Raw genomic sequence first — 27,116 nt, 5'->3', positions numbered from 1 at the left:
CTCCCTTTTGAACAACTTTTCTTAAAAGGGAAAGTTGAAATGGGACAAAAATTATCCAAGATGGTCCCTACCTTCCAAACGGAAGCATAAACAAAAATATTTTCTCCTTTATCATATTATTAGCAAATTTACCCTCCAGGGTTTATGTCAAATTATTTTTTGGGGGGGGACCTTTGTCTTATTTTCAGGAAAATACAGTACTTGTCACTGTATGGTGACACTTTTATGAGGAAGGTTTTGCCTATATAATGCCTTCTTGTCATGCTATTTTTTTCCTTGCAGCCTTGTTAGAAAAAAGGATCCACACTAGAAAGCATTATTTATAAAACTGAAATGGTTCATTTGAACAAGCTTTGAGCAAAGTTTTTTTTCTGCTGCCTATACTTTCATTTGTATTTTTTCAACTTAAAAATATTTATTATTTATTTACTGTATTTATACCCCATTTTCCCATAAAATTGCCTGTCCCTGTTTATTTCCCACAACAAAATCCAGTAAGGTAATTTGAAGTCACGGATAGTTACTGGCCCCAAGTCAGTGAGCTTCCCTAGCCAAGCATGTATATAAACCAGAGTCTTTCCAGTCCCAGGTCAGTGTTTCGACTACTGTACACCACTGTTTCTGTAAGGCAGCCTCCTGAGTAATTGAGTATAGAACTGAAGTTAAAGAGTATAATCAATTTATCTATTAATTCCTTTAGATTTTTTTTTTAGCTGCAATGAAGGATATGTTTATAAAATGGTGCAAACATAACTGCCTGAAAAGACAAGTTTAACTGAATGCCAAAATTTTAATATAAATTGCTAATTGTCTGGGGGCTAAATGATATATTATAGCTCAATTAGGATATTTGGATTGAAAGCATAGTGTGCTATATATGCAATCTCTGCCAGCTTGGAAACATTCTATTACTTAAATTTGATCTAGAAAGATAACCCCACTTCCAAGAAACTTCAACTAGAGAAAAATAATGATAGAGTGGTTTTAAGGTATTTTTGTGATAATTTATATGTGGATCAGACTATAACTCACAAATATAAGCATGGGCTATGATGCTAATTCCTCTTTCAGAGGCATTAAAAGTTGTTTAAGTTGGTGTTTATTTTCTATGTTTCTAGAACAGTAATCTTTAACTCAACTTTTCCCCAATGCATTTGGGGCAAAATATTTGTCACTGGAATACTGGATAGGGAAGGGACGCTTAAGCCAATACTTGTCCCCAAAAATGAAAGGACATATCCACAAACATAATTTAATTTAATATTTAATGTGTTTTTAAAATGCTTTTAATATATGTGTTGGACCTATTGTACACCACCTAGCGCAGTGATGGTGAACCTTTTGGGCTCTGTGTGTCAAAAATTTGGAAAATGCCCACCTTGACTCTACTGGCATGTCACACACACACACACACATCCCGAACAAAAGAGAAACAATTTTTTACATATTCATTTATTTAAAAAAAAATACAATCCAATCATCTGTGGTGCTATGTATTATATAAAGAAACATCAAATAATTACAAAAATGAAATACGAGTAAAACAATTTCATTTTCTTCGGTAATTCACACAGGAGAATAGTTGTTGTTGGGTGTTGGTGAACATTGGCGTGTCACCCAAAACATTGTGGCATGTCACCTTTGACACATGTGTCATAGGTTCGCCATCACTGGCCTACAGTGTTCTTGAGTTGGGCGGCCTTAACACATCCAATAAACAAACAAATATTGGTAATGATCTTTTTTTCCCTTATCTTATAAAGTTTCTTGGTCAGCATCTTTTTCCCCAGTTCAGATATCATGCCAAATGCTGAGCTGCTGCCCTAATTCCAGTAATAGTAAATCCAACTGGAGTCACACTGACCTGTGCTTACAGATTTGTGTTAGCTAAGATGTACAATGAATGAACTGGTATACTGCTTTTTCAACTCTTTTCTTATTTTGTGTTATCATGAAAACTGCAGGGCCTAGCAGTTTTTAACAGCTGAAGTTACCGCTCTGAATCAAAATATAGTTGGCTTAAGCAGTGTCGGCTTCTTTTGGTCCTACTTTTGATCTATGCTTTGTGTGCCTTCTTGATGAAGTCATTTTGTAAAGCTGATCTGCTGGGAAAAGTAGTATACTGCTGGAAACTGCTGTCCTCCTGAAGTTAAAAATAGGACTGTTATGATAAAATAATTAGTATTTTGGCTGCAGAGCTATCTGAACCATTCCTGCAATATGATAGAGTGCATCACTTCAGTTAACTTCTTTGTGTTTCTTGGTCAGTTGCAGAGCCATATATAAACACACACACACACACACGTACGTGTAAGGCTAAGAACACAACATAATTCTGGGATCGTAAACTAGCGACCAGTGAAGCTATTTTGTCTAATTCCTGGTAATGCCATCAATGTTTAATTAAGAAATCAATAATATTTTACCCACTGTGTCACTCATAGGAAGGGAAAAAATGCTTTCAAGAGTTTAATATGAAAGGGGATGAGTATGTATGATTTCTACATAAAATAATGCATTTTAAATAATGAAAATAATTTGGAGATTTTTATGTATTGTTACCACTATGCCAAAATGCATGTTCACCATAGGTGGGGTAGGGACAACTGCGTGGCTCAAATAGGCTAATACATCACTAAAAAGAGAGTCATATATTTGCATAAATTATTTTAACTTATGGAAGCGTATAATATTGCTTAAATGGAAATACAATACCTCTCCATATTGTGGGAAAGGCTAAATTTAACTGCTACTTCATCTCTTCTAGGGGCTCATTTTCAGAGCAGTTAAACAAGGATTGAAAAAAGTCAAGAAACAGAGAAAGGTGGGAACAGGACAGCTACATTCTTATGGAACAAACAGATATGAATCCAGGGGGCAGGTGTGGATGGGCTGGGGACAGTCTGAAGAGCAGGCAGTTTGTTCAGAATCTTCTTTCCAAGATAAGTTGCCTGGACTTTTCAGACTAAAATATCCAGCAGCCATATACACTCAGGCTGAGCCTTTTGGCTTCCTTGTGTGACCTTATAGCAGTGTTGTGCAAACTTGGCCACTTTAAGATGAGTGGACTTATGGCTGGCTGGGGAATTCTGGGAGTTGAAGTCCACTCATCTTAAAGTGGCCAAGTTTGGACAACAGTGCCTTACAGGGAGGCAAAGTTTAAAAAGTATTCCTCTGGTGGGAAATACAGTTTCTGGTGTGACACTGCTTTTGTCATTCTGGCAAAAGCAGCAAGAGCTCGAGGATGCCTCTGGAAGTAAACTCTGACCACTTCACGATTAAGGTCTAGCAGCTGCATTTTGTCCGTCAGGATTATGTAAATAGGGAGGAAAAAAACAGCCTCAAACTAGTCCATCAACCCAATCTAGCAGGTTTGCTGCATCAAACAAAACAAAAATCCCTGTGAAAGTGATCCGTATTCTTTCTCAGAAAAAGCTTAAGGGCAGGTTCCTCCAGTTCCAACGTCTCTAAAGGGTGCCAGGCTGGGGAACACTATTTTAGGTAAATAAAAGAAGCCATCAGAATGTTTATGGAAAACTGTTTTAGAACAGAAACAATTAACTAACCACGTACTGCTAACTGAAAACCAAAGCCCAATATAAGTGACTTGAGCTTGAAGATCACTGAAATGCTCATAATATCAGGGACAGTCCTCTTGCTATAATATCTGTCTGATTGAAAATAGGAAATAATTGGCATTAAACAACCAGCTGTTCATGAAAAAGTAGTTCCTCTATAAATTAATCATGCCACCTTTCTTGTTCATGATATCATGTAAATATATCTGAATCATACCTGCACCTTCCACCTTTCAGTAACTTTTTAATAATAGGCATTATACAGCAATAATAAAGCTGTATAATCCTTTTGCGTTGCCATATTGCTCTTGATGTACAGGGCACCCAACAGCATTACATTCTTTCTCTAGTGTGAACAGTGTCTCCACCCATCTTTAATTTTTTTATTATTATTATCATTATATTACAGAAGCAGCTTCACTTAAAGCTGAAGGCTGTTTCCTTCATACCATTAAGAGCTAATCTTATTTAAAAGAATCAGCTAAGTCCTAAAAGCGTGAGGCTTTTCGCCAAAGAAGCTATTACAGTATTTAAAATTGGTTTCATACAGCTTGCTGGGTGATATACTGCAGTTAACAGTCTTTCTCTATTCCGCCTGGTTTTTTGGACATAGTTCACATTGTCTTTCATGCTCACCAATGTTCATGCTTTAACAAGGTGAGATATATATGTGGAGTCCTTGGGGTTCTCTGAGCTTGTTTCTTTTCTTGCAAACGCTTCATTACCCGGCTAGGTAATATCTTTAGATAGATAGATAGATAGATAGATAGATAGATAGATAGATAGATAGATAGATAGATAGATAGATAGATAGATAGATAGATAGATAGATCAGTTATCATACAAATTTACAGGTAAGTTACACATTTATTTTCAACCTAAATGATCATGAAGGACATAGAACCATAAAAACTAATGCCAAATGAATGATGTTCAGGTTTCCTAGACCTTGTCAGATTTAAGGGATCCTTATGGGTCTTGTCAGTGAATTGTCATGGGCTTAGTTACCAGTGGCTGGTTTGAATCATTTACATTTCCTATAATGATATAGTTTGTAAAAGAATAATACTCCATGGTGCTGTGAGAAAATAAGATGGAGGCTAGAAAAAATTAAGCAGAACAGATGAGATATCAGTTGTGGGTCCTCTTGGGGTCCTTTTAGCGTCAGAGAATGCTAGGTGTAGGCTCTGATACTTTAGTCATCATATTCAAGTCCTTGGCCAGTGTAACAGTTGCCTCTGACCATTTTTTTCCATTTGAGGGACCAGAATTAAGGATGGGAGAGTTCAGTTTGACTTGGGAATTTTTGCCATTTTTTTCTGCATAGCCATTTTGGGCTTCTAAATCTCTGACCTGCCACGATTTACCTGTGATAAATGTGCCACAATTTACCAAGCTCATACCCACTTGTTCAGCTGGTATTCCTTAGATTCTAGGTCTTCCTCCTGCACTGCAGCATCTGAGCTTCAGGAAATATGCAACTACTGTCATTAAGAAATTGAAAGGACGTGTGGGCTAAGGACTTTCATTTCTGTAAAAAGAACTGGGTATCAAAAGTACTGAGCATATGCATTTTTTTTACTATTAATGTGCAATTTATATTAATTTTTCAGCACGTCAGATCTGGTATTTCTTACTGTGGTAGTTTGCTAATCAGTCACTACATGTATGTAATGTGAAATTATTGCCCTTTAGACTTACCCATTTTCATTGTGCCATTTTATCATTTTTACCCAAGCTTAATATAAAACAGGGGTTCCTAAACTGTTTGCCATCACACCTCCCTTTAATGTAATTGTAATGTACACACCTCCCCTAAAAATCCAAACATCAAAATGAACAAAAATGAAGAATGAAAACAATACAGAAAGGTGGATTTATTGTAAGAATGTACAACTAAAAGGTTCTTCACACCTCCTCTGGACTCAGTCTGGACCTCCCCAAGGGAGGTACACCTCACAGTTTGGGAAACCCTGGTATAAAATAAAGAACTGGGCATTTGTTGAAATAGGAGAATAGTATTTCAAAAATCCAAACTGAAGAATTTGCTTAAATGAGCTGGGTAGCTCTCCTTTGGATACCACTGTTATCCTCATTTTCTAATGGAGATGACAGCAGCAGCATTTATAGGGTAGCTAGCCAGCTAATATAAACAACTGTGGCTATAGAAAAACAGGATCTTTCATAAGACCCATCAAGGAGGATAGAGTCATCCTACTAACATGGTGATTCTGAGAAGTGAAATGGCCTCGGTGTGGAAATGAAACTATGCATGAAACACACTTAGCAAAGAAAGTAACTGAGTTTCTCCCTTCCCAGTTGTATCGTCCAGTATCTACCAAGAGTACCAAGAGTACAAGTTCTGTACTGATCAAATTAAAACAAGCAGCTGTTGCAAATTAACATGGGTAAATATATGTTTGTGGCAGATTGCTACCTAACAAACCTGGCTATGGCAAACTATAGTGAAACTTGGTGTTGATTGTAATTTAAAGATAAATATGGAAGTGCTTAGAGCTTGTAGCACATATAGATTTTCAGGGACAAGGAAGAGTTTTTCTTTCTTCCACTGTTCAAAAAGCATACAAAAATTTTCTTAAGATACACTAAGTCTTATAGTTGCTCCTTTAAAATATTTTAAGGTCACTGTTTTGTAGATAAATGGGGCAATTCATAATAGAAGAGTGGCAACTATTCTTGTAAAATCTTTTTAAACCCTTTTATCTGCTTTTTAAAAACAACTCTCAATTTAGTATAAATGTGTCAAATCCTTTTTTAAATACTACTTCTAATGCTAGTAGAATAATGTTTGTGTGTGTGTCAGTGCATATAAAAGAAATTGAAACTGAATATGCAAAGTAAAAGAATTGCATAATGAATTATGCCTTTTACGATTTAGTTGAAAAATTAGTGAGTGTAATACTGAGGAGATATGAAAGTACAGATTATACATATGGTACTTGACAATGTAATACTGCGGGGAACATAAGTTATATAGAAGGGTGGGAGCCTGTAGCTAAGTTGCAGAGTCAGTTAAGCCAGAGATCACTCATAATTTTACCAAACAATACAGCATTTATAAAGACTGAAGTCATTGGTATTCATTTAATATAGCAGTTTCAGAGTTTCAAGAGTACACTTAAACATTTAGCTGAGGTTGGGGTGATAGAAAAGAAGGCTAAAGAATAAGGAAATGGATATTTTTTATACATAAACCCTACATGTTTTACAGTTCTACAGCAATGTTCACAGTACAGAATGTGCAATGCTCATATCATAAAACACCTCCTTATTCTTTTTTCAAAATAGCTTTTCTTTTTATCATTAGAAAATTGAAAGAACATAAAAGCCTACTGGATCACACCAAAGGCCCATGCAGTCCGACATTGTAGGTCACATAATGGCCAACTAATGCATTTGGGAAGCTCACAAGCCTGAATCTGAGTGATAATCTACTTTCATTGATGTTTCCTTGCAAGGAGTTAAGAAATACTGTATTGTATTTAGCCACCATACTAGTTGGGGGAGCAGTATTGGGAACTAGGATTTCTCAGACCAGGAATGTCAGTTATATCAGCAACATCAGAATGTCAATACAGCATTTCAGTTCAAGATCAAGAGTCACAAATCAAAATGTCTATTAAGCCTTGGGAAGGGTGAAAGAAATAAACACCAACATTAAACTGCCCAGGTTACAATTTCATTCTGGCAGAAGGCAAGCAACTGTTTACAGTCTCCTTTCATGGCCATCCAAATGGGATGCTATTTCCACAACTACGGGCAGCCAATTCCACAGTTTAACCATTTAACTATTTCTCATAGTCCTTAATCTCCCTGCTTTTAGCTTTACATTTTGTGAAAGCTGGAGAAAAACTCTTTCCCCATTGTTATCTACCATGCATGATTTTTATACCTTGTAACTTAAATTACAGTGGGAGCTAGAACTCAGGAAGTTATCTGCTGAGTTAAAGCTTTTTTTTTTTAAATTCTTTTATTCTTAGATGCCTCCTTCATTTTTCAAATATGTGGGCTAGAAATATTTATCCAGACAATGTATAAAAACTAAATCTCCATGTTTTTCCTCCATTCTGCCCAGAATAACTTCTGTTAAAAAAAAAAAAAAAAAGCTTGCCACAAATGGCTGCCAGTGAAATTCATACAGAGGTACAAAAGAACCTGCTTCCTTTCATTAGTGCTGTTAGAAAAGAGAGTAGGAGAAGGCCCCAACTTTATGACTTTTGGTGGCAACCAAAGGGAATGGAGTTTTTAGGCCAGAGATATAGTACATGACTCACCTGTAGGATGTCCTAATTTCAAACCCAGATTTGCCAAGTATGGATGGATTCTTTTCTGACACCTGTAATGTTTTTGGTAATTAATGTTGGCCTCTTGACTAAATAGACTAATAATGTAATGCAGATTCTTATGTTCTGATAGTCTATAAGGGCTAGTTAAAATCTTGGGCTGTTCCTTTTCTGTTCCTGTGTTAATTAACCTTTGAAAAAAGAAGAGCCCTTGACAGCTGCAACAAAGCCCAGGTGTGTTTATCTTTCCATCAAAGAAGCATACTTGAATCTTTCTTGCTAAGCATGCTTTTAAAAAGTAACTCTTGGCTTAGTCCTAAACATCTTTACTTGGATCTCTTTATAAACTTCCAGTTTTGTAAATAAATATGTTTCCTGATTTCACAGCTCTGTAAAAATATAAATTAAGGTTTAAAATATAATTGGCATTTTTGCAAATACAACTTTTATTTTTAAAAAAATGTTTGTTAGCCTAAAACAAAATTAAGTCTACATATATTGGGATAAAATATATTGATAAATACACACCTTTAGATTAAAATATGTTCAGAAATAAAAGTATATAGGGAAATATATTAAATATATATTTAAATAGTTATGTAAGAATTTTCAGAATTAAGTTGGAATAAACTTATAAATGAGCACATGAAATACAAGTTATTGCCTGGCCCATCCATTCTCACTTGGGAGCAAATTATTGAACAACTGGATTTTTTTCCAAGTAAACTTCTACACATTCAGCTGTACTATGAAACCAGTAGCTGCATTCTCATATTGCATATAAGCATAAAGTAATTAGGGTGAACACATTCTCCTAAATCCTTACATTCAGGAGGATTTTCCTACATACAATCAGAATGGCACTGCCTGCAAGCCACCCATTCTGATTTTCAAAATTCAAGACACTGCTACTTCTAGTATTTTAAGGACTGAAACTAGTGAAGTGGGAATCAACAAGTCTCACACCACACATAGAAAAGCATGGAACAAATATCTCTGACTTGCAAGGCCAAGAAAAGAATGATCAAAAGTGTTGAATTGAAAGGGTGAAAGGAAAAGGCTTAAGATTTAAACCCTGGGGCTCACACAAGTGCACACATGTGCACGCGCACACACACAGTTTTTTCCTATGTTCCATAGTAGGCAGATTTTATACCTACTAGAACTTGTTTATTTATTGCAAGTAAAGCAATTTATTTAGGTCAAGTCTGTGAAATTTCTAGTGTTACCAAATGTGGGGTTGGGCTTCTGGAGAATTAGTATCTATTACTGTGCCTGGTGAAGTCTGACAAGTAGGGAGAATTCTTCTGATCAAGTTAGTAAGTGTGCTAGTAAAATAGTTCATATATCTGAAATACGTTTGCATTCCCTAATCTAGCAATTTTTTTTTTCATATGCAGAGGAAATTAGAAATTTCAGAAATAATTTCATTTGTAAAAAGATGGAAGGCAGCTATGTTCTTTGGTTATTTTGAGTGAACAATGAGCATTAAAATTATGGTTTTGAGTCTGAGCAGAAAATAATTGACATCCATGGATCAATAGATAATGTTACTCAGCACTTCTATTAATGCCATGAAATCAGGACTTAATATGTTGGAAAGTGCCCAGTGACATCTGTCTGATTGGTGGAAGAATCAGTTTGATATATTGTCAGCAGTACAGATACCCTTCAAGATAGGGCAGTTCTGGAAACAGACACAAAAACTCCACAAAAACCTGGAATTCTATTGATATGGGCTATAGCAACAGAATCTTGAAAGACTGACAGCATTTTCCCTTCTCTCCCTCTTTTATCGAAGAGCATCAAAACACAGTCACTTTAAGTTTCTTTCTAACACCTTCCTCCTTTACTGGGCTTAATTCATGTTTTGCTAACTGCCTCTGTTCATTCTTTCTCTGAGGTCATCTCTGTGGTTCTCTACACATGCATAGGAACACCCTTAGATTTTTTGCAGACTCCCAAAACGCTGCATAAGCTTGTCTGAATTTTTGAAGGAATTCACAATAGCTACCTGTATGTGAATTTTGAAGGAATTCACAAAAGTTCCTTTGTTGGCATCAGCAGCTCTGCCATTAGGCAGAATGAGGCAGTTCTCTCAGGTGGCAGACACTGGAAATCAGGAAATGTAATAAAGTGATGGAGGGCATAGTTGTGCATGCCACACAGCTAATCTTGTAGCCATAAGCTAGTATGTGATCCACAATATAAGTAGGATATTATCCTACCTTTAAAACACTACCACCCGAAGTCCGAATGCTAGAGCTTTTTAACTTTCCTTTTAAAGACAGAACCTCAGAATCATTATCTATTTTTTTGGTGATTATGCAGCATACTGGTCTGTTAATATGGATATCTGCTGATTTGTTAATTTTGAGAGATTTTGTAATTTTAAATGGATTTTAAAATAAAATATTCTGTTTTTCATTTCTATTATTAAATGGCAGAATGCTATAGAATGTCTAGTTTGTAGCATTTGCAGCAACTAATATTTCCTAAAATTGCCCAATTTAAATCCTTTTAGAGATTTCATCTTTTTAAGTTGAAGCAGAATTCCCAAAGAATAGTAGGGATTTTCAGCAACTACTGAATTGGCCACACTAGTGAATGTGAACAAAAGTTTCATTGGCTCAATGTTGTAAAAACTATCTTGGGCAGAACTCCATTAATACATAATATGTAATCTACATCATCAGATTTAGACATAGTTAAAAATGAAACAGTGTCAGACTCTGACATAAAAAAAATTTTTTTTTAAATCAATTAAACTAACATGTAAGTCTGAAGTTTTGTGATCTTGTGATTTATCCAGCATGTGGTTAATGAATAGACCTTGGTGAACATGAATAAAGAAAACTATGCATCTCTGGTTTTGCTATCTTAAGTTATAACCACTAATAGGCACCATTCACATGTCTTGAAATATATTTTCTATGGTATTTATAATTTACATTATTATTGTTTAACTTACATTATCTTTTTTATCTTTGCAAGCAATGACCTGTCTCACTGAAGGAAATTATAGAGAAAGCAGAATAGCAGGAACTGTGAATCTGCTTTTCAGTTGCCAGGAATATGGGGAGAAATTTTGTATCTGCATAAATGTTTTAGGGTACAGTGGGGGGGGGGTGTTGCATACTTTTTGATGCTTCTGTGACTGCCAATAATACTCATGATAATGGGGATTGAATTTTGGACCCAAACCAATAAATTGCATTAGCCTATTTCACTATATAAAACAAGAAAATATGTGAGACTTCTGGAGAGGCCAAGAGAAGCTAGACATTATTTTTCCAGCAAATTATTATCATTAATTAATGTTGTTGGACACATTGGGAGTTGAAATATATCTTCCACTTAAAAAAAACAGCCTTTCTTCAACCTCTTTAGCATTGGAACGGATATGAAATTTCCAGACTACTTAGGAACCACTTTCAATGAATCACAAGTATAAGCAAATGCAAAAATGGACATCTTTAATTGCTAGGGCATGATCCAGAAAAAGATAGTCTTGTTTAAGACAAAGCATAGATCTGAAAGAGAATGGTGGTGTTAATTGTCAAATAAACTATCAGGCGTAAGAGTATTATCATCATTACTACAGAACTGCAGGGGAAGATTTGAGCCTTAAGCTTCAAGCTTTATCTTACTGGCCAAGTTCACATACATATCAGTGTAACAAATTAGCAATGAGAAAAAATTCATTATAAACATTCATTTTAAGTCTTTCAAGGTATCACCTTGAACCCTGCAATAAGTGTTAAGGTAGCAGTCTACTTTATCTAACTTCTGATAATGACTCAGTAAATCAATTGTCCCCAGCCTGGTAGCTTCCATGTTGCATGTTGGAATTTCAAACCTCCAATAGGATGGCTAAGAGGTATATTTGGTGTGAGTTATGAGAACAGAAAGCCAATATATATGAGGAGTATGGGAAGGTCCCTTCATTTAAAGGCATTAATATTAGAGATTGGCAAAATTGGTTGCTGTGATACTGCTGCTATCTCAAAGAGTTGTTTCAAGCTTAAAAAAAATCATTGAGCTTAGAATATTCATCTGTGGTTGGAAGAGCCTATTTCAACTTCAAAACAGTTATTCTGAATTAAGAACCTTTTATACTCTGCTTATTAAGAGTACAGGATGCTTTATTATAATCAAATATGAAAGAACATTTCCTTTCCTGTTTCAGGGAAGAGCTTCACATTGACTATCACAGTCTTCACAAATCCTCCACAAGTAGCCACGTACCACAGAGCTATCAAGATAACAGTGGATGGACCTCGAGAACCAAGAAGTAAGTATCCAGAGAACATTGTTGTCCTATTCAGAGAGCCAGTTTGGTCTAGTGGTTAAGACATCAGGCTAGAAAGCAGAAGATGGTGAGTTCTAGTCCTGCCTTAAGCATGAAAGCCAGCTTGGTGAATTTGGGCCAGTCGCTGTCTCTCAGCCCACAATATCAGGCTTGGGTGACAAGCTGGTCAGCCAATTCCTGTTGCAACCAACGGATCAACATTCAGTTGATCTGGAAAAAAAATAGTGTGCCCTGCACCTGTGGGAAAAAGCTAGGAAGAAAAAAAAAACACAGTTGCCCTCTTCAGTTACTCAAGCTTCATACAGTGATGGGAAGATAGAGGTGAGCCTGTTGGTCCTGGACTTTCCATTTTCTGTCCATTATCAGCCTTTTTGCCTCTCACATACAGTCAGGTCCAGAAATATTGGGACATCGACACAATTCTAACATCTTTGGCTCTATACACCACCACAATGGATTTGGAATGAAACAAACACAATGTGTGTTAACTGCAGACTGTCAGCTTTAATTTGAGGGTATGTACATCCAACTCAGGTGAATGGTGTAGGAATTACAACAGTTTGCATATGTGGCTCCCACTTGGTAAGGGACCAAAAGTAATGGGACAGAATAACAATCATACATCAAACTTTCCCTTTTTAATACTTGGTTGCAAATCCGTTGCAGTCAATCACAGCCTGAAGTCTGGAACGCATAGACATCACCAGACACTGGGTTTCATCCCTGGTGATGCTCTGCCAGGCCTCTACTGCAACTGTCTTCAGTTCCTGCTTGTTCTTGGGGCATTTTCCCTTCAGTTTTGTCTTCAGCAAGTGAAATGCATGCTCAATGGGATTCAGGTCAGGTGATTGACTTGGCCATTGCATAACATTCCACTTCTGTCCCTTCAAAAACTCTTTGGTTGCTTTTGCAGTATGCTTTGGGTCATTGTCCATCTGTACTGTGAAGTGCCGTCCAATGGGTTCTGCAGCATTTGGCTGAATGTGAGCAGATAATATTGCCCGAAACACTGCAGAATTCATCCTGCTGCTTTTGTCAGCAGTCACATCATCAATAAATACAAGAGAACCAGTTCCATTGGCAGCCATACATGCCCACGCCATGACACTACCACCACCATGCTTCACTGATGAGGTGGTATGCTTAGGATCATGAGCAGTTCCTTTCCTTCTCCATACTCTTCTCTTCCCATCACTCTGGTACAAGTTGATCTTGGTCTCATCTGTCCATAGGATGTTGTTCCAGAACTGTGAAGGCTTTTTTAGATGTCGTTTAGCAAACTCTAATCTGGCCTTTCTGTTTTTGAGGCTCACCAATGGTTTACATCTTGTGGTGAACCCTCTGTATTCACTCTGGTGAAGTCTTCTTTTGATTGTTGACTTTGACACACATACACCTACCTCCTGGAGAGTGTTCTTGATCTGGCCAACTGTTGTGAAGGGTGTTTTCTTCATCAGGGAACAAATTCTTCGGTCATCCACCACAGTTGTTTTCCGTTGTCTCCCGGGTCTTTTGGTGTTGCTGAGCTCACCGGTGCGTTCCTTCTTTTTGAGAATGTTCCAAACAGTTGTTTTGGCCACGCCTAATGTTCTTGCTATCTCTCTGATGGGTTTGTTTTGTTTCTTCAGCCTAATGATGGCTTGCTTCACTGATAGTGACAGCTCTTTGGATCTCATCTTGAGAGTTGACAGCAACCGATTCCACATGCAAATAGCACACTTGAAATGAACTCTGGGCCTTTTATCTGCACATTGTAATTGGGGTATCAATTACACCTGGCCATGGAACAGCTGAGATAGCCAATTGTCCCATTACTTTGGTCCCTTACCAAGTGGGAGACACATATGCAAACTGTTGTAATTCCTACACCGTTCACCTGAGTTGGATGTACATACCCTCAAATTAAAGCTGACAGTCTGCAGTTAATGCACATTGTGTTTGTTTCATTCCAAATCCATTGTGGTGGTGTATAGAGCCAAAGATGTTAGAATTGTGTCGATGTCCCAATATTTCTGGACCTGACTGTATTTGAAAGGGAATATCTACATCAGGGGAGTTCTGTAGTTATCTCAGCTACCCACGCAATTCAGAAATAAAGATCAGAGCTCTAAATAACAGCAAGAACTTACATGAATTGAGAAAGTTCCATGCTACATACACACATGCTACATTCACACTATGTGTGAAGGGGGCTGATGAGTGAAGGAAGTGAAGTCAGGACATGCACTTTAGTTCTCATCCTCCATGATGAGTTGTGTGAAGAGGGAACATAGGATAAGGATTTAGTCACGGAATTCTGTACAGTACAATATTATGTTCTGTTCAGTAAAGTGTTTAAATCATGCTTATAAAGCATCTGTGCTATACACAGTTACCTGGTAGAAAGGCTCTTTGAATTAAATGGATCGTATTTCTGAGTAAAGATATGTGCATTGTTAATTGTGCTGTTAATCTGCATAGAGACTTAGCCAAATTCTTGATACTCAGTTGTGTGTATAAGAATTGGAAAACCAGTCATTTATATGCTAAGAACTGCATCTCTGTTTTGAATAGTATGGTTGGAGAGACACCCCCAAAAATCATTGTATCTAATGAAAAACTAAAATTGATTTAAGTTATTAAAACAGGTAGTAGGAATACTGTTCGTGTACTTCATAATCTTCTTTGAGATATAATATTGCAATTTTTTAGCAACTTTGTGAGGGTCTTCAAGGGCATTCACCAATGATTTGGGGGGCAGGATGTTGCATTCTTGTTACCAGGTTATAAATTTGGCACTGCTATGGAGAAGAATATAGGGGCAGGCTGTGGCATGGGAAAAAAATCTGATAAGCTTTTCACTGTATAAAATAATAAACTCTGTACTGCATGCAAAAAATTGAAGTTGTAGGATAAAAGAAGCCATGCATATTATTCAGCATTTCCTGCTCTCTTTGCTTTCAGCTATGCATAGGAAATTTAATTTTAGAAACAAAATAGCCCTGTTTGTCCCCTTAAAGCTGGCAAATAGGACAGAATTGAAGGAGGGGGTGGGGGAGCCAGACAACAAGCAGTTGCTTTTGTATGCAGTTTATTGTATCTCATGCAAGTTTCCAACTTAAGAAAACAGTAATTGTTGAGGGCAGGCAGCACTTCAAGGAGACAGATGGAATTTATTCCGCTGAGGCACAGATTTTCTCAGTCATGCCTGCCAAATTAAGAATGAGTAAATAATAAATAATATCTCTAGGGATGCATCCAGAAAATACACATAAGCACAGTGTTAGAACACCCCTTTCCCCCCACCCAGCCAACACATTGCTGAGCCTATGCAATGTTCCCTTGTTATTACCCAAGACAATAATTAACCTCAGTGTAGAATGTTCATATTTGCATCGCAATATCTTCTTGTAAGTTGAGGTTTGTGGTTTTCTTCGCTTACTCCTCCCTCACATTTGGCAGAGGCTGCAACTGTAGCTTAAGAAAAGTCAAAACGAGGAGAGTAAAGAAGCAATTGCTCACAGAAATGACATCATTACAGTTAAGAACAGAAGAGCCAGTGAGTGTAGTAGTTAAAATATTGCACTTGGACTGAGGAGACCATGTGCAGGTCCTCACTTGACCACTGAGCTCACTGGGTGACTTTAAACCATTGATTCTTCCTTAGCCCAGCTTACCTCACAAGCTTGTTGCTGTAGAAAAAAAAAAACTTAGTGAAGAACCCTCAATCAAATCTACACAGAAATCTCTGTGTGAAATATTTCACTCACTAAAATTGATGCATGTGATATCACAACGTTAAATAGAGCTATGATGATTCGTATGATCTGTTGTAGTTTAAGTTAATAGTTTTAAATCAACATTATTTATTTTGGCTGGTGTGGGTCTTCCGGGCTGTGTGGCCGTGTTCTGGAAGTTTTGTTTCCTAACGTTTCGCCAGCACCTGTGACCGGCATCTTCAGAGTGCAGGAGCACAGACAGGAGCAGTTCTCTCTGTGCCCAGGGTAAAGTGACCCTTCTGTGGGTATTTATAGAGATCTGGGGGGGGGGAGGGGGGATTGGGGGGGTTGGGTTACTGAGTGGCTGCTTGTTTTGGTGTCAAAATACATGTGTATCTTCCTGGGGATTAGGCAGGGTTTTTTTTTTCTATTGAGTTGTTAAGGAGTGGCTGCTGAGGGTGATTAGCAAGTTCATTGTGTGAACTGTTCACACGTCCTGGTGGTTGAGCTGAGTTCATTGACCTTTTGCAGGCTGTATTTTTCAGGATTGGTAGCCAGGTTTTGTTGATTTTTAGACACTCCTCTTTTTTATTGAAACTGTGCTGGTGTTTGTGAATCTCAATGGTTTCCCGGTATAGCCTGGTATAGTGGCTGTTGGTGTTGTCCAGTATCTCTGTGCTTTCAAATAGGATTTTGTGTCCAGTGTGCTTGAGAGCATGTTCAGCTACTGCAGATTTTTCTGGTTGCTGTAGTCTGCAGTGTCTTTCGTGTTCTTTTATCCTGGTCTGGATGCTGTGTTTTGTGGTCCCGATGTATACTTGCCCACAACTGCATGGTATGCAGTATACTCCTGCGGTGGTGAGGGGATCAACCACCAGGTGAGGGGATCAACCACCAGGACGTGTGAACAGTTCACACAGTGAACTTGCTAATCACCCTCAGCAGCCACTCGTTAACAACTCAATAGAAGAAAAAAAAAAACCTTGCCTAATCCCCAGGAAGATACACACATATTCTGACACCAAAACAAGCAGCCACTCAGTAACCCAACCCCCCCCAGCCCCCCTTTCCCCCCCCTCAGATCTGTATAAATACCCGCAAGAGTGTCACATCATCCTGGGCACAGAAAGAACTGCTCCTGTCTGTGTTCCTGCACTCTGAAGATGCCGGTCACAGATGCTGGTGAAATGTTAGGAAACAAAACTTCTAGAACACGGCCACACAGCCCGGAAGACCCACACCAGCCATCGTATGCCGGCCGTGAAAGCCTTCGACAATACATTATTTATTTTCATACACAGCATGAGTTTCCATACGTATTTGCATTTGGAACGCATACTATTACTAGGCTATATGACATCATGGTCCTATTTTTAAAACTAACTAGAAAACCCAATACCCGTTGGGTCATCATTTCAGAGATATTTCCTTACCTAAACAGAGAAACAGAATGACCAAGGGCAAAAAAGCAGTGGGAGTGTGAGCAGCTTACAACTTGCTGCCAGCTTCCCCACTGATTTTGCTTGTGGGATGCTGGCAGGAAGCATCAGAAATCTCCCTCCCTTCCTCCCTCCCTCCCTCCCTCCCACATATAATATAGGCTTCCACTGTTTCCCCACCTCTCACAACCTTCCAAAGAGCCCCAGTGAAGCCTCCTCCTCCTCAACTGACCAGTGGAACTGCCTGCTGCTTTGCTGGGGGGAGGTGGGACAAAGGGAGTTGTAGATCGTGAGAAAAACTGAAGCCCTGCGCCCCATTCCAGCATGTCCCCAAGGGCCCCCTCCCTCAAGGGAGGAAGAGGGCTCACCCATCAACCACAGGCAGCCCCCAGCCAGCCCTACCTCACCAGCAGGCATCCAAGTCGCTCCTTCATCCTTCTCTCAATGCCCACTGCCATTAAGAGATTTCAAATTTCTGCCTCGTTTCCAAAGCAACCAATCGCCACTCATCTGTCGGGCCTTGCCGCCAGCCAACTGGGTGCAGGAGACAGAGGGAGGTGAGAAAGAGGTTGGGGATATGCCCATGATGATAATGTGTCCTGGGCTGACCACAACAGCGCAGCAGTGCTGAAGCGACCACAAATTTCCCAAATTTCAATCCTATGGGAGTAATGGGTCCCAGATTTTGGATGCATTCTGTAAGTTAGCCCATTTGAGATATTTTGGTTCAAAAATTGTTGCCCTATGATGCACCATTTCACCCAATTGAAGGTTACAGGCATGAGATTTTTAGTATATAGATTCTGTTATATGTCAAATGGGGAAAAATACTTCAGAATCAATACAATTTCTCCCATCCTACCTATACTTTCTATATAAATACTTTCTGTATAAATATACAGCAGAATATGTGCAGTTTACCTATGCAGGGATGTCTTGAGAATCTGTAAGTTGATCTACAACAAACTATGTGTGTGTATATGCGCCTTTGTTATTCATTTTTCTTTTTATTCTTTTTTATCTGCTTTCTTCCCCTTCATTATATAATCAAGTCATTTTGGGAGCACCTCCTTCCTTTCCACAGCACACTGTCCCTGCATTGGATTATTATTGGGAGAGTACAGGCACGTTAAGAGCATCAGTGGATATTATTTTGAATTTTTGAGGTAAAGGGCAAAATATTAGCAGCAGAGCATTCTTTCTCCATTTCCGAACCAGGCCTTAATTCAGTTCTACTGTATTACCCCCTACCCCCCATCTCATTTGCTGTCCTTGCTTACACAGGAAATTTCCTCAGCAAAGCTACCCCGCTTTTTTTTAAAAAAAAAATTATATATGTAACTAGATAGCATTAACTAAAGAATCATATACTTACTCGTCTGGGTAATTCTCATGCCCACAGCCTTCTTTTGTTATAAATCATCTAGTATCATTTGAAAGAATCATCTTAAAATATAGTAGATCTCAGGAACAAAATTGGTAACCTGAGGTAAGTACAGGATTTCAAAAAATGGCTTTTCTTAAAAAAGCTTCTTAGAGATAAACATAATAATGAATACAATTATACTGATGATGTAAAACAGGAACTTTTCTACATCTCTGTCTGTAGAAGCTCTGTGAAAAATAATTTCTGAATCACAACAGAAATATATCTTTGCTAGGCCCAATTTGCACTAGCAAATTAACCCCAATATCTTCCTGTCAAATGGGAAATACGTCAGTCTATATAAACGGCTTTAAAAGTAGTAAGTCTTTATAAAGTAGATGCAATTTGTCTCCTGCCACCCCAAATTGAGCTGGATACTTTTTACAAAGTGTGTTTCAAAATGTAATTTTGTGTAGTAGAAAAATTAGTTTTTATGTAAAATTATTAGAAGCTCTCAAATGATAGACTCTTTTTCCTCAGTGAAAGTATGTGTTAAAGACATCTGAAAATTTCAGTCATTCATACATGCTGTTGGAGAAATTGCCAGAATGACGTAAAAGGTTATTTTCCATGGCAGCAAATTTATGAACCAAGTTACTTTTCTATGGTTAATGCTTTGAAGAAAATGGTGTCCTAAATCAAGAAATCTACTAGATGTACAAGGTTTCTTAACTTAGCTATTTCTCCCATTGATTCCAACTACAGTATTTCTCAATTACTAAAATATATTTTGTGTCCTTGATTGTTTTAATCAACACAGTTCTAAACCTCTTGATCATAACCCATTAAACTGAAGCAGAGTGCAAAAGACAGTTATGAGAAAGAAATCCTGCATGCAGCATATGAGTGTATATGCAGATTCTGAACTGAATGTCAGTTTATAGATGTCCTTTGAAGAACAAAAGTAAATAGCATTTGGACGTTAACTGTCAGCTCTGATCATACATTGGGGAAAATGTTGTTTGTTTTTATTTGTAGACCACCCTATGCTTAGCACAGAATTTAGTAAAATCCACACTATTTTCATGTATAGATTAATGTTGTCCGCTTCCCAAGGACTACCTTGTTCTTTGTCGAAAAGCTGAAACCCTAATTTCAACTTGTTCTCATCACTTAGGCTCGACCTTTCCAAACTATCTTTGATAATGAAAATAACAGAACAAAGCATAACAGAAAGGAGGAGAGGGAAATATTTTTTTCCTATATAAAGAAAAGTGGCGTTTCAAAAATGGGAAGAGACCATTGACCCAAGCCTGTCTTTTCTGTTTCTCTTCATGCAAGCTATCTATTTTGTTTTATAAAATGGTGTTTAGTTATGCTTCCTCATTTCTGTCTTTTGAGTCATCACTTCCTCATCACATGTGTCTGATAATATTTTCAAGGTGGCACTAACTGACAAAACTAAATAAAGTGGCTAGAAACTCAAACTGCCAAATACAGAAAGTTGTACAGATATTCTCCTTTCCTTGTGATGTCTGCAGAGTAGAAGAGTGAATGAGCTAAAATGTGTTAAGGAAATGAAGAAAAACAAATGAAAAATAATGTCTGGCTCTGATGTAAGTCTAAATTATGAATGTATGAGTTAAATTCAAAAAGCTTGTTTTCCTGCTTTATATGAGCTCTGCAGTTTAACAAAACAATATGTCTGCACTTTGTTGTTTCTACATATTGTAGTTTACCATAGAGAGCAATTTGACTTTTTCCTGCAATGTCACATACATGTCATACTCTGAATTAGCCTAATATTGTAAATCCTTTCCTGAGATTGCACTTCCCATCTTGAATAAGTTATTGTAGCACTACAGAACAAACAAACAAAAAACTCTTTTTGTTCCTAGAGCTTCCTTGGCTGGCAGCCAGTGAATAAACAGCAAATCTTTATAGGTGAGGATGCTAAGAACTGGAGACAACGAAACTTTGTGGTAGTAAACGGGTAAGAGTTTCAGTGGGTAGGAAAGATTAGAAAGGATATAAGATTATGAAACCTGTACAACTAGCCAGGGAGATGTACTTTCATAATCTCACTGTAAATTTTCTTCTGCCAAGTTCTAACTTTCTTTAGCCTTACATGCCTATAGAAGTTTAGTGCTAAGGGGAAAAGGTGCAAAAAGATAGATTGTTCTTTGTAGCCTGTCCCTGCATTTGCCCATAAGCTTTATTTAGTATGACCAGAAGATGTAACCTAGAGGAGAAGAGGAATCTTTCTAGGCCTGAACTGCTCATCTCCTCTGTTGATCCAATGTGCTTTTCAAAAAGAAATTGCAACAAGCCTAATTAAATGGTGCCTCCATGCTGTGCTTAAGATATTTTCAAACTTTCTAAAGTTAAATGGAGATCTATGCAGCAAATCAGTGCATCCAAATCATGGTCAAAATCCAATTCAAACTCACCTTTAGCCAGTGGAATTTAGTAAACTATAATAATGAATTCAGAATGTCAAGGACTATGATTGGCCTTCCTTCCATACATATTTGCATTTGCATGTGGAGCACATAGTATTACTAGGTTATATGACATCAGGGTCCTATTTTTAAAACTAACTAGACATCCTGAGACCCGTTGGGTCATCGTTTCAGAGATATTTCCTTACCTAAACAGAGAAACAGGATGACCAAGGGCAAAAAAGCACCGGGAGCGGCTTATGACTTACTGCCAGCTTCCCCACTGACTCTGCTTGTGGGAAGCTGGCAGGAAGCATCAGAAATCGTCCGTCCTTCCTTCCTTCCTTCCTTCCTTCCTTCCTTCCTTCCTTCCTTCCTTCCTTCCTTCCAACCAACCAACCAACCAACCAACCAACCAACCAACCAACTTTCTGGGTTTTACTTTAGTACAGCTATATTTGAAGACATAACTAAAACATATATAAAAGGCACAGTGTGTAAGATTTTTTTTCCGTCTCTGGATATCTGGCGTCCAGTGAGTTTTATCAATTAGCCTATTCTCTTTTCGCAACGTATACTTCTCTCCATGAACAAACAGAAAATGTCACTAAGTTTTAAACATTGCAGAATTACAAACTGAGATTTAAATAAAGCTAAAGGGTGCGAAGCAACGGAAACCCCGCCTCCTGCGCTCACCAGCTGGGCTCTGCTCTAGGAAGGAGGCTCTGGCAAACCACTTCCGAAACATTTGCCTTGAAAACTGCAAGGACTCGTCCAAGCAGTCACTGCAGAGTCGGTAACGACTGAGCGCAGATAAAAAAAAAATAAAAATAAAATAAAAACAGATATTGTTCTGTTCCAGCTGTAAGTATACCCTAACCCTAACCACAACTGTGCATTCAGAAGCTGCTGTGCTAAAAAATGATATGACTGTCTTGATTTTAGATAAGAATCTAATGAACACTCAGAACTCCTGAACAAATTAGTCATTCAGGCACATCTGCATCTCTCTGTTATCTAGATCAGAGAAATACAGTTTACAAACAGATTCTTCTGACTGCACTGAAGACTTAATCCAAACAGCAACTTCTCTAAAACACATGAGCATTTTCAGATTAAATTATTATAAAATCCTCTTTTATTGACTCAATAATTACACTGCGGTAAGAATAATAAACAGTGTTATTCAGCTTGTAGAGCAAATTAATTGTATGGATTCATTTTTGATAGTATAGGTTTGGACAGTCCTCCTACAAGTAGGAAGCACAGCCATATGAAAACCCTTATCAACAGAAGCAGCAGAAAACCTGTAATGAACTAATTTGGGACAGAACCAGTGACACACCTTCCCAATTTAAATCAACTACTAGCCTTTTTTATTTTTTACAGAAGATCTGTCAGTCTTTTAAAAGACAATTGAATATGTGTTTAATAACAGGTGTAGTGGTCTTCCAGAAGAATGGTATACCAGTATATATAAGGAGCCTGCATAATGCCTGAATGGCATTTCAACTAGCAAGGGCCAAGCATTACACAGGTAGATTACTCTGTAGCAGTAATATGCCTGGTCTTTCCTGCAGCCCAAGCCAAAAGTGGAATGCAATGCTCAGTGATCAGAGGGAAGGGTATGCCCATAGTAGCCTCAGCTAAACAATAGGAGCTTGGCATATACAAGTCCTTAATTGCACCATCACCAAAATCATGAAACAAGCACCCTAAATAATTTGTGTGTCTTTTGTTGGAAAAAGATAGAAATCCTACTTCATCAATGGAACAGGCTATCTTTGCTGCAGATATTTAAACAGATCTGTATGGGCATCTCTTGGGTATGATGTAGTAGTAGATTTCTGCAGTGGGCAAGAAGTTGGACTAAGTTAACTCCAAAGCCCCTTCCAACGCTCTTTAAATGTGTGTGTGTTTTTGTGTGTGTGTGTGTGATTCTACTTTAAAATTGTAACATCTAAGGACTAATTTAGACTGTGTCTATGGTGAGTTAGGGATAAAACAAAGGTTATGTCATAAGACACATCCATTAAAAATGGTTAGCAAGGTATCTACATGGTGTGATCAGTGGGATGTGAGGATGAACCTTTGTTAATTAGGTGCTATATAAATTACACCTAAAGAGCCTGAGGCACAAAAACAGAGAGGGGTGATTCCTCAAGATATAAAACTGGCACTTAGATAAACAGATTATTTGTTAGATAGAGAAAGGACATTAAAGGAAACATGACAGTTATTAAATATATAAACAAAAAGCAGAGTAGTATGTGATATGGACGGTATACAAATATAAGTTGTCTGTGATCCATTTTGTTACAAGAAGAATTTCTAGGGCTCATCCATGGGAAATGCAGATCTAATAAGAAAAGCTGAGCTTCCATCCCTAATTATATAATACAGTGCTCTGTCCAGAGTTATTCTGAAGAATTCCTGGCGTATCCTTATAGTGGTGACAATCTATTCTCCAATGTGTAAAATTTGTTTCTTGTGATAAATGCCACCTGTAGATGTGGCAACATTATATTATTTTAAGATCAGTGGATGATATGTGCTGTCATAGGAGGAGATGCCTAGCATATCGCCTTCTCCATGCCCAATTTCTCAGTTACTACCTTGTCTGCATAAAGCGTTGTTGTCATGAGAAGCTTTGTCTCCATGCTAAAGAGAAACAGTTACAATTTACTGTTTTATTTATTTTTAAAAAGGGACAGGACTCATATTTATGTGTGAAATTATTGGGGTGGGAGGAGCTCTCAATTATAGGCCAATAGTTGAGCAATTATGACTGACAGTTCTCCATTCTCAGCTATTGACAGGACAATTTGGCTGTCTGCCTGGCTGTCTCTTCTCTGTGAGCTCTATAGATAGTTCTCGCAAATAAAACACCCAAATAGATCCCAACAGCACTTTCAAGAGAAATAGGTTTTGAGTCTGAGCATTTGTATATCTCTAATACATGAAGATCATGCCCCATTATCAAAATTTTACAGTTTTTGAAACTGTCTGTCCAAGCCAAGAAATTTGGGATTAGTAGCAATTTTGCAAATAAGCTTTTGTGGGAAATTGTCATACATTGTGGGACATGTACAGGCTCAAGCTTTGCAGTCTCTAGTAAATATGTATTTTAAGTTAAGGAGCAGCCACCAAAACTGGTTTCTTGAAGAAATGACATAGCACATAAATGGTGTGATTAGAACTCAAAACTGCGGTAGAACTGGAGATGAAAGTGATTTTTTTTTAAAGTTGGCTGGCTGCTCAAGGTTTTATGGATCATCATCTGCATTTTCAATTTTGAACTTAACAGAAATAGTTTCACCAGACTTCCTAAGATAAGTTAGTAAGGAATAATATTTTTGCATTGACAAAATAGAAAACATATGGTTCATCCCATACATGGCATTCTGGGCTGTTTTTTGTTACTCATTGACCCTGTCTTTTCAATCTTGCTACTGACAGTTTTGGTTGACCACACCACTTCACTGTTGAAAGTTAATACTACTTGACTCATTCTGTGCTGTTCACGTGAAGCCAAAAAAAATAAGGGGAAGAATAACCTGCCTGTATGCTGTTTGGAAAGTTCTCTGACTCTCTGCTTTTAAAACTCTATATAGTAGCTTACTATATCTTGTTGCAGCTATAAAGAAAAGGGCAGGGGAAAGTATAATATGCTTAAGATTAAGCAGAACCATTAAAGACAGGAAAAAATGAATAAAATTGAAGTCTTGCTTGTCTCTAATGAAGTGTTTGTACCATGAAAAGATTGAGAATTCTCTTCTTTTTCTTTTTGTTTAAACAATCCCTCCAGTCTTTAAATACAAATATGTTTATTTCAAAGAAATAAAAGGTCACTAGTTTTATCACAAGGTTATTTTGGTTCATGTTGTAAGGGTGAATATTCAAGCAAGGGAAAAATCCACTTTTCTTCCCACCATCCCATTTGTTAAGCAAAGTTTTTATGACTCAGGGCATGCATGAAACAGTGGAATAGAGGAGCTTTTCATTGCTAGAGTGCCTGTTGATTTTACACAGTTTGGTTAATAACTGTTTTTAACTCCTCAAAGACAGTTTGGAAAAGAAGTACTTCTGCTACACTACTAGGGATAGCTGTAGACATAAATCTACCATATGATTGACATTAGTGGCCATAATGTAGAAAGACAGGGTATATATCAAATAAATAAATAAATAATGAGGAACAGCTGTTTGCCAGCAGCCTATTGAAGGATTTCACATCAGAGAAGTTGGCCTGCATCCACAGAATTCATTCTGCATGCAGGAATCTGCTTCATGTGTTTACCTGTGTATGCAGATTACAGAAGGCTTTGTGTTTTCCTGTATTCCCTCAGTCTTTGTTGATGCTACCGCTACTGTTATGACTGCTGTTTAATATATATTATATGGGGATTATATGGGGAGTTTGTACTAGTTTGAGAGCAGCTCCTGCTGCAAGATCAGCAGGGATGGAGAACTGAGCTGCTTGATAGTTGACACTACTGTAAAGGAAGGCTTTGCATCTCATTTTGCATTATTTTGTTTTGCTTATCAATGCTGTGGCTCTGTGGAGAGAAAGCTGGCTGCACCCCTCCTCTTAACTCTTGAGCTTGCAGTCCTGCAAAGCCCGGTGGCTTTAGAACTCCCACTCAATGCACACAAAGCAAGTAGGAGTGAAACTCAGCAAGAGTCTTGCCCATTTTTCCCTTCTCCACAGCACCAGAGGAGCCACCGTGAAAAGTCCCAGGCTACTGGTAGGTGGGTAAATGGCTGGGGTGTTGTTGTTCTGAGTGGAAAAAATGTAAGGGGATTTTTGTTGCTATAGAATCTGCAGCTGCTTTAGTGGAACTGTGAATTTTACTCCTTGTTCTCGGCAATTCAACTTAAGAGTGATGACAAACTGCTTCTCAAGGTTTGGAAAAAGAAAATGGCAGTGTGGAAATTCTTACTGGCAACAAACCGGTACTGTTACGTATGACGTAGAACTGATGTTGTACTACTTCGCTGATGTAAAATATGGAGCATTTTGGCAAATAGTCTGCAGGGAAAACTCTAGAATGGGTTATCCGTGTTTTGATGAGTTGTAGAGCAAAGTTGTACTGTAGTTCTGCCTAGCATCTTATTTCTCCAGACGGTTTCTAAGGGAAGGAGGAGGATGCAATCAGACAGGTCCTCTGCTTTTTTTTTTTTTTAATGTGTGTGGTACCGAATTTGAGAGCGCTCTAAGAAGAGAGGATGACCAAATTCTGAACACTGGAAATGGGATAGAAGACTGAAAAGGAAACAGTTTTCTTCACACAGAACTTTTAGTTTTGTCTTAACAGATTGCTTTTTATACTCTTATTTTATTTTTGTAGATATACAATTAGTAGTATAGAGTGATATAACATATAACTAAAATTTGGCTGGATTTAATATTTCCTTTAGGTAAATACTTTTAGGTACATGAAGAGAGAGATCATTTTTGAAATTAGTTTAACTGTCAAGTGAATACCTGTTTTTAGACATTTCCAGGGCCTACTCATGGCCTAAACTTTTACTTTAGCAATGCAGAACTTTTATTTTAGTGAATCAGTGTCTTGTACATGGCTATTTGTTTTTGATTGTTATAGCCCATCTTTTCCCCAGGACCCTAAGGCAGCTTACATGGGGTTATCCTTCAATTTAATCCCCACAACAGCAACCCTGATAAGTAGGCTGGGCTGAGAGAAAGTGGAACTCAAGTACCTTAACAGCTACAACACATGTGTCACAGAAATTCAAGAATTCCTCTTGGGTTTCATAATTTGAATAAGCAATTTTTGATTTTTCACTTAATACCTAATTTGGAGGAGAGCGGATTTGGACAGAGGTATCATCTTGAGACTCACAACATTGCAGCATAATGGTGCTTTAATAAAGATTATTTGGAATGCAGTTTTTAATTGCAGATTATTTTAAAAAACAAAATTCATTAAGTATCTATATTTCAGAACATTCTGTTT

The 27,116-nt window shown here is 37.7% G+C and overlaps 1 protein-coding gene across 1 annotated transcript in view; it reads left to right on the top strand.

Annotated features, from left to right (window-relative positions):
* RUNX1 (RUNX family transcription factor 1) overlaps nucleotides 1-27,116 on the top strand; it is a 98,393-nt gene that overhangs the window by 19,817 nt on the left and 51,460 nt on the right. The window contains exon 3 of the mRNA XM_007420181.3: nucleotides 12,072-12,176. Within this exon, the coding sequence (XP_007420243.1) occupies nucleotides 12,072-12,176 (105 nt within the window). The remainder of the gene's footprint in view (nucleotides 1-12,071; nucleotides 12,177-27,116) is intronic.

Source organism: Python bivittatus, unplaced genomic scaffold (assembly GCF_059951505.1).
Source record: "Python bivittatus isolate LINGU-HERP-01145 unplaced genomic scaffold, Pbiv_v1 ctg000350_np1212, whole genome shotgun sequence".
Classification (NCBI taxonomy): Eukaryota; Metazoa; Chordata; class Lepidosauria; order Squamata; family Pythonidae; genus Python; species Python bivittatus.
The sequence above is the reverse complement of the archived record's forward strand: the minus strand, read 5'-3'. Positions and strand labels throughout refer to the sequence as shown.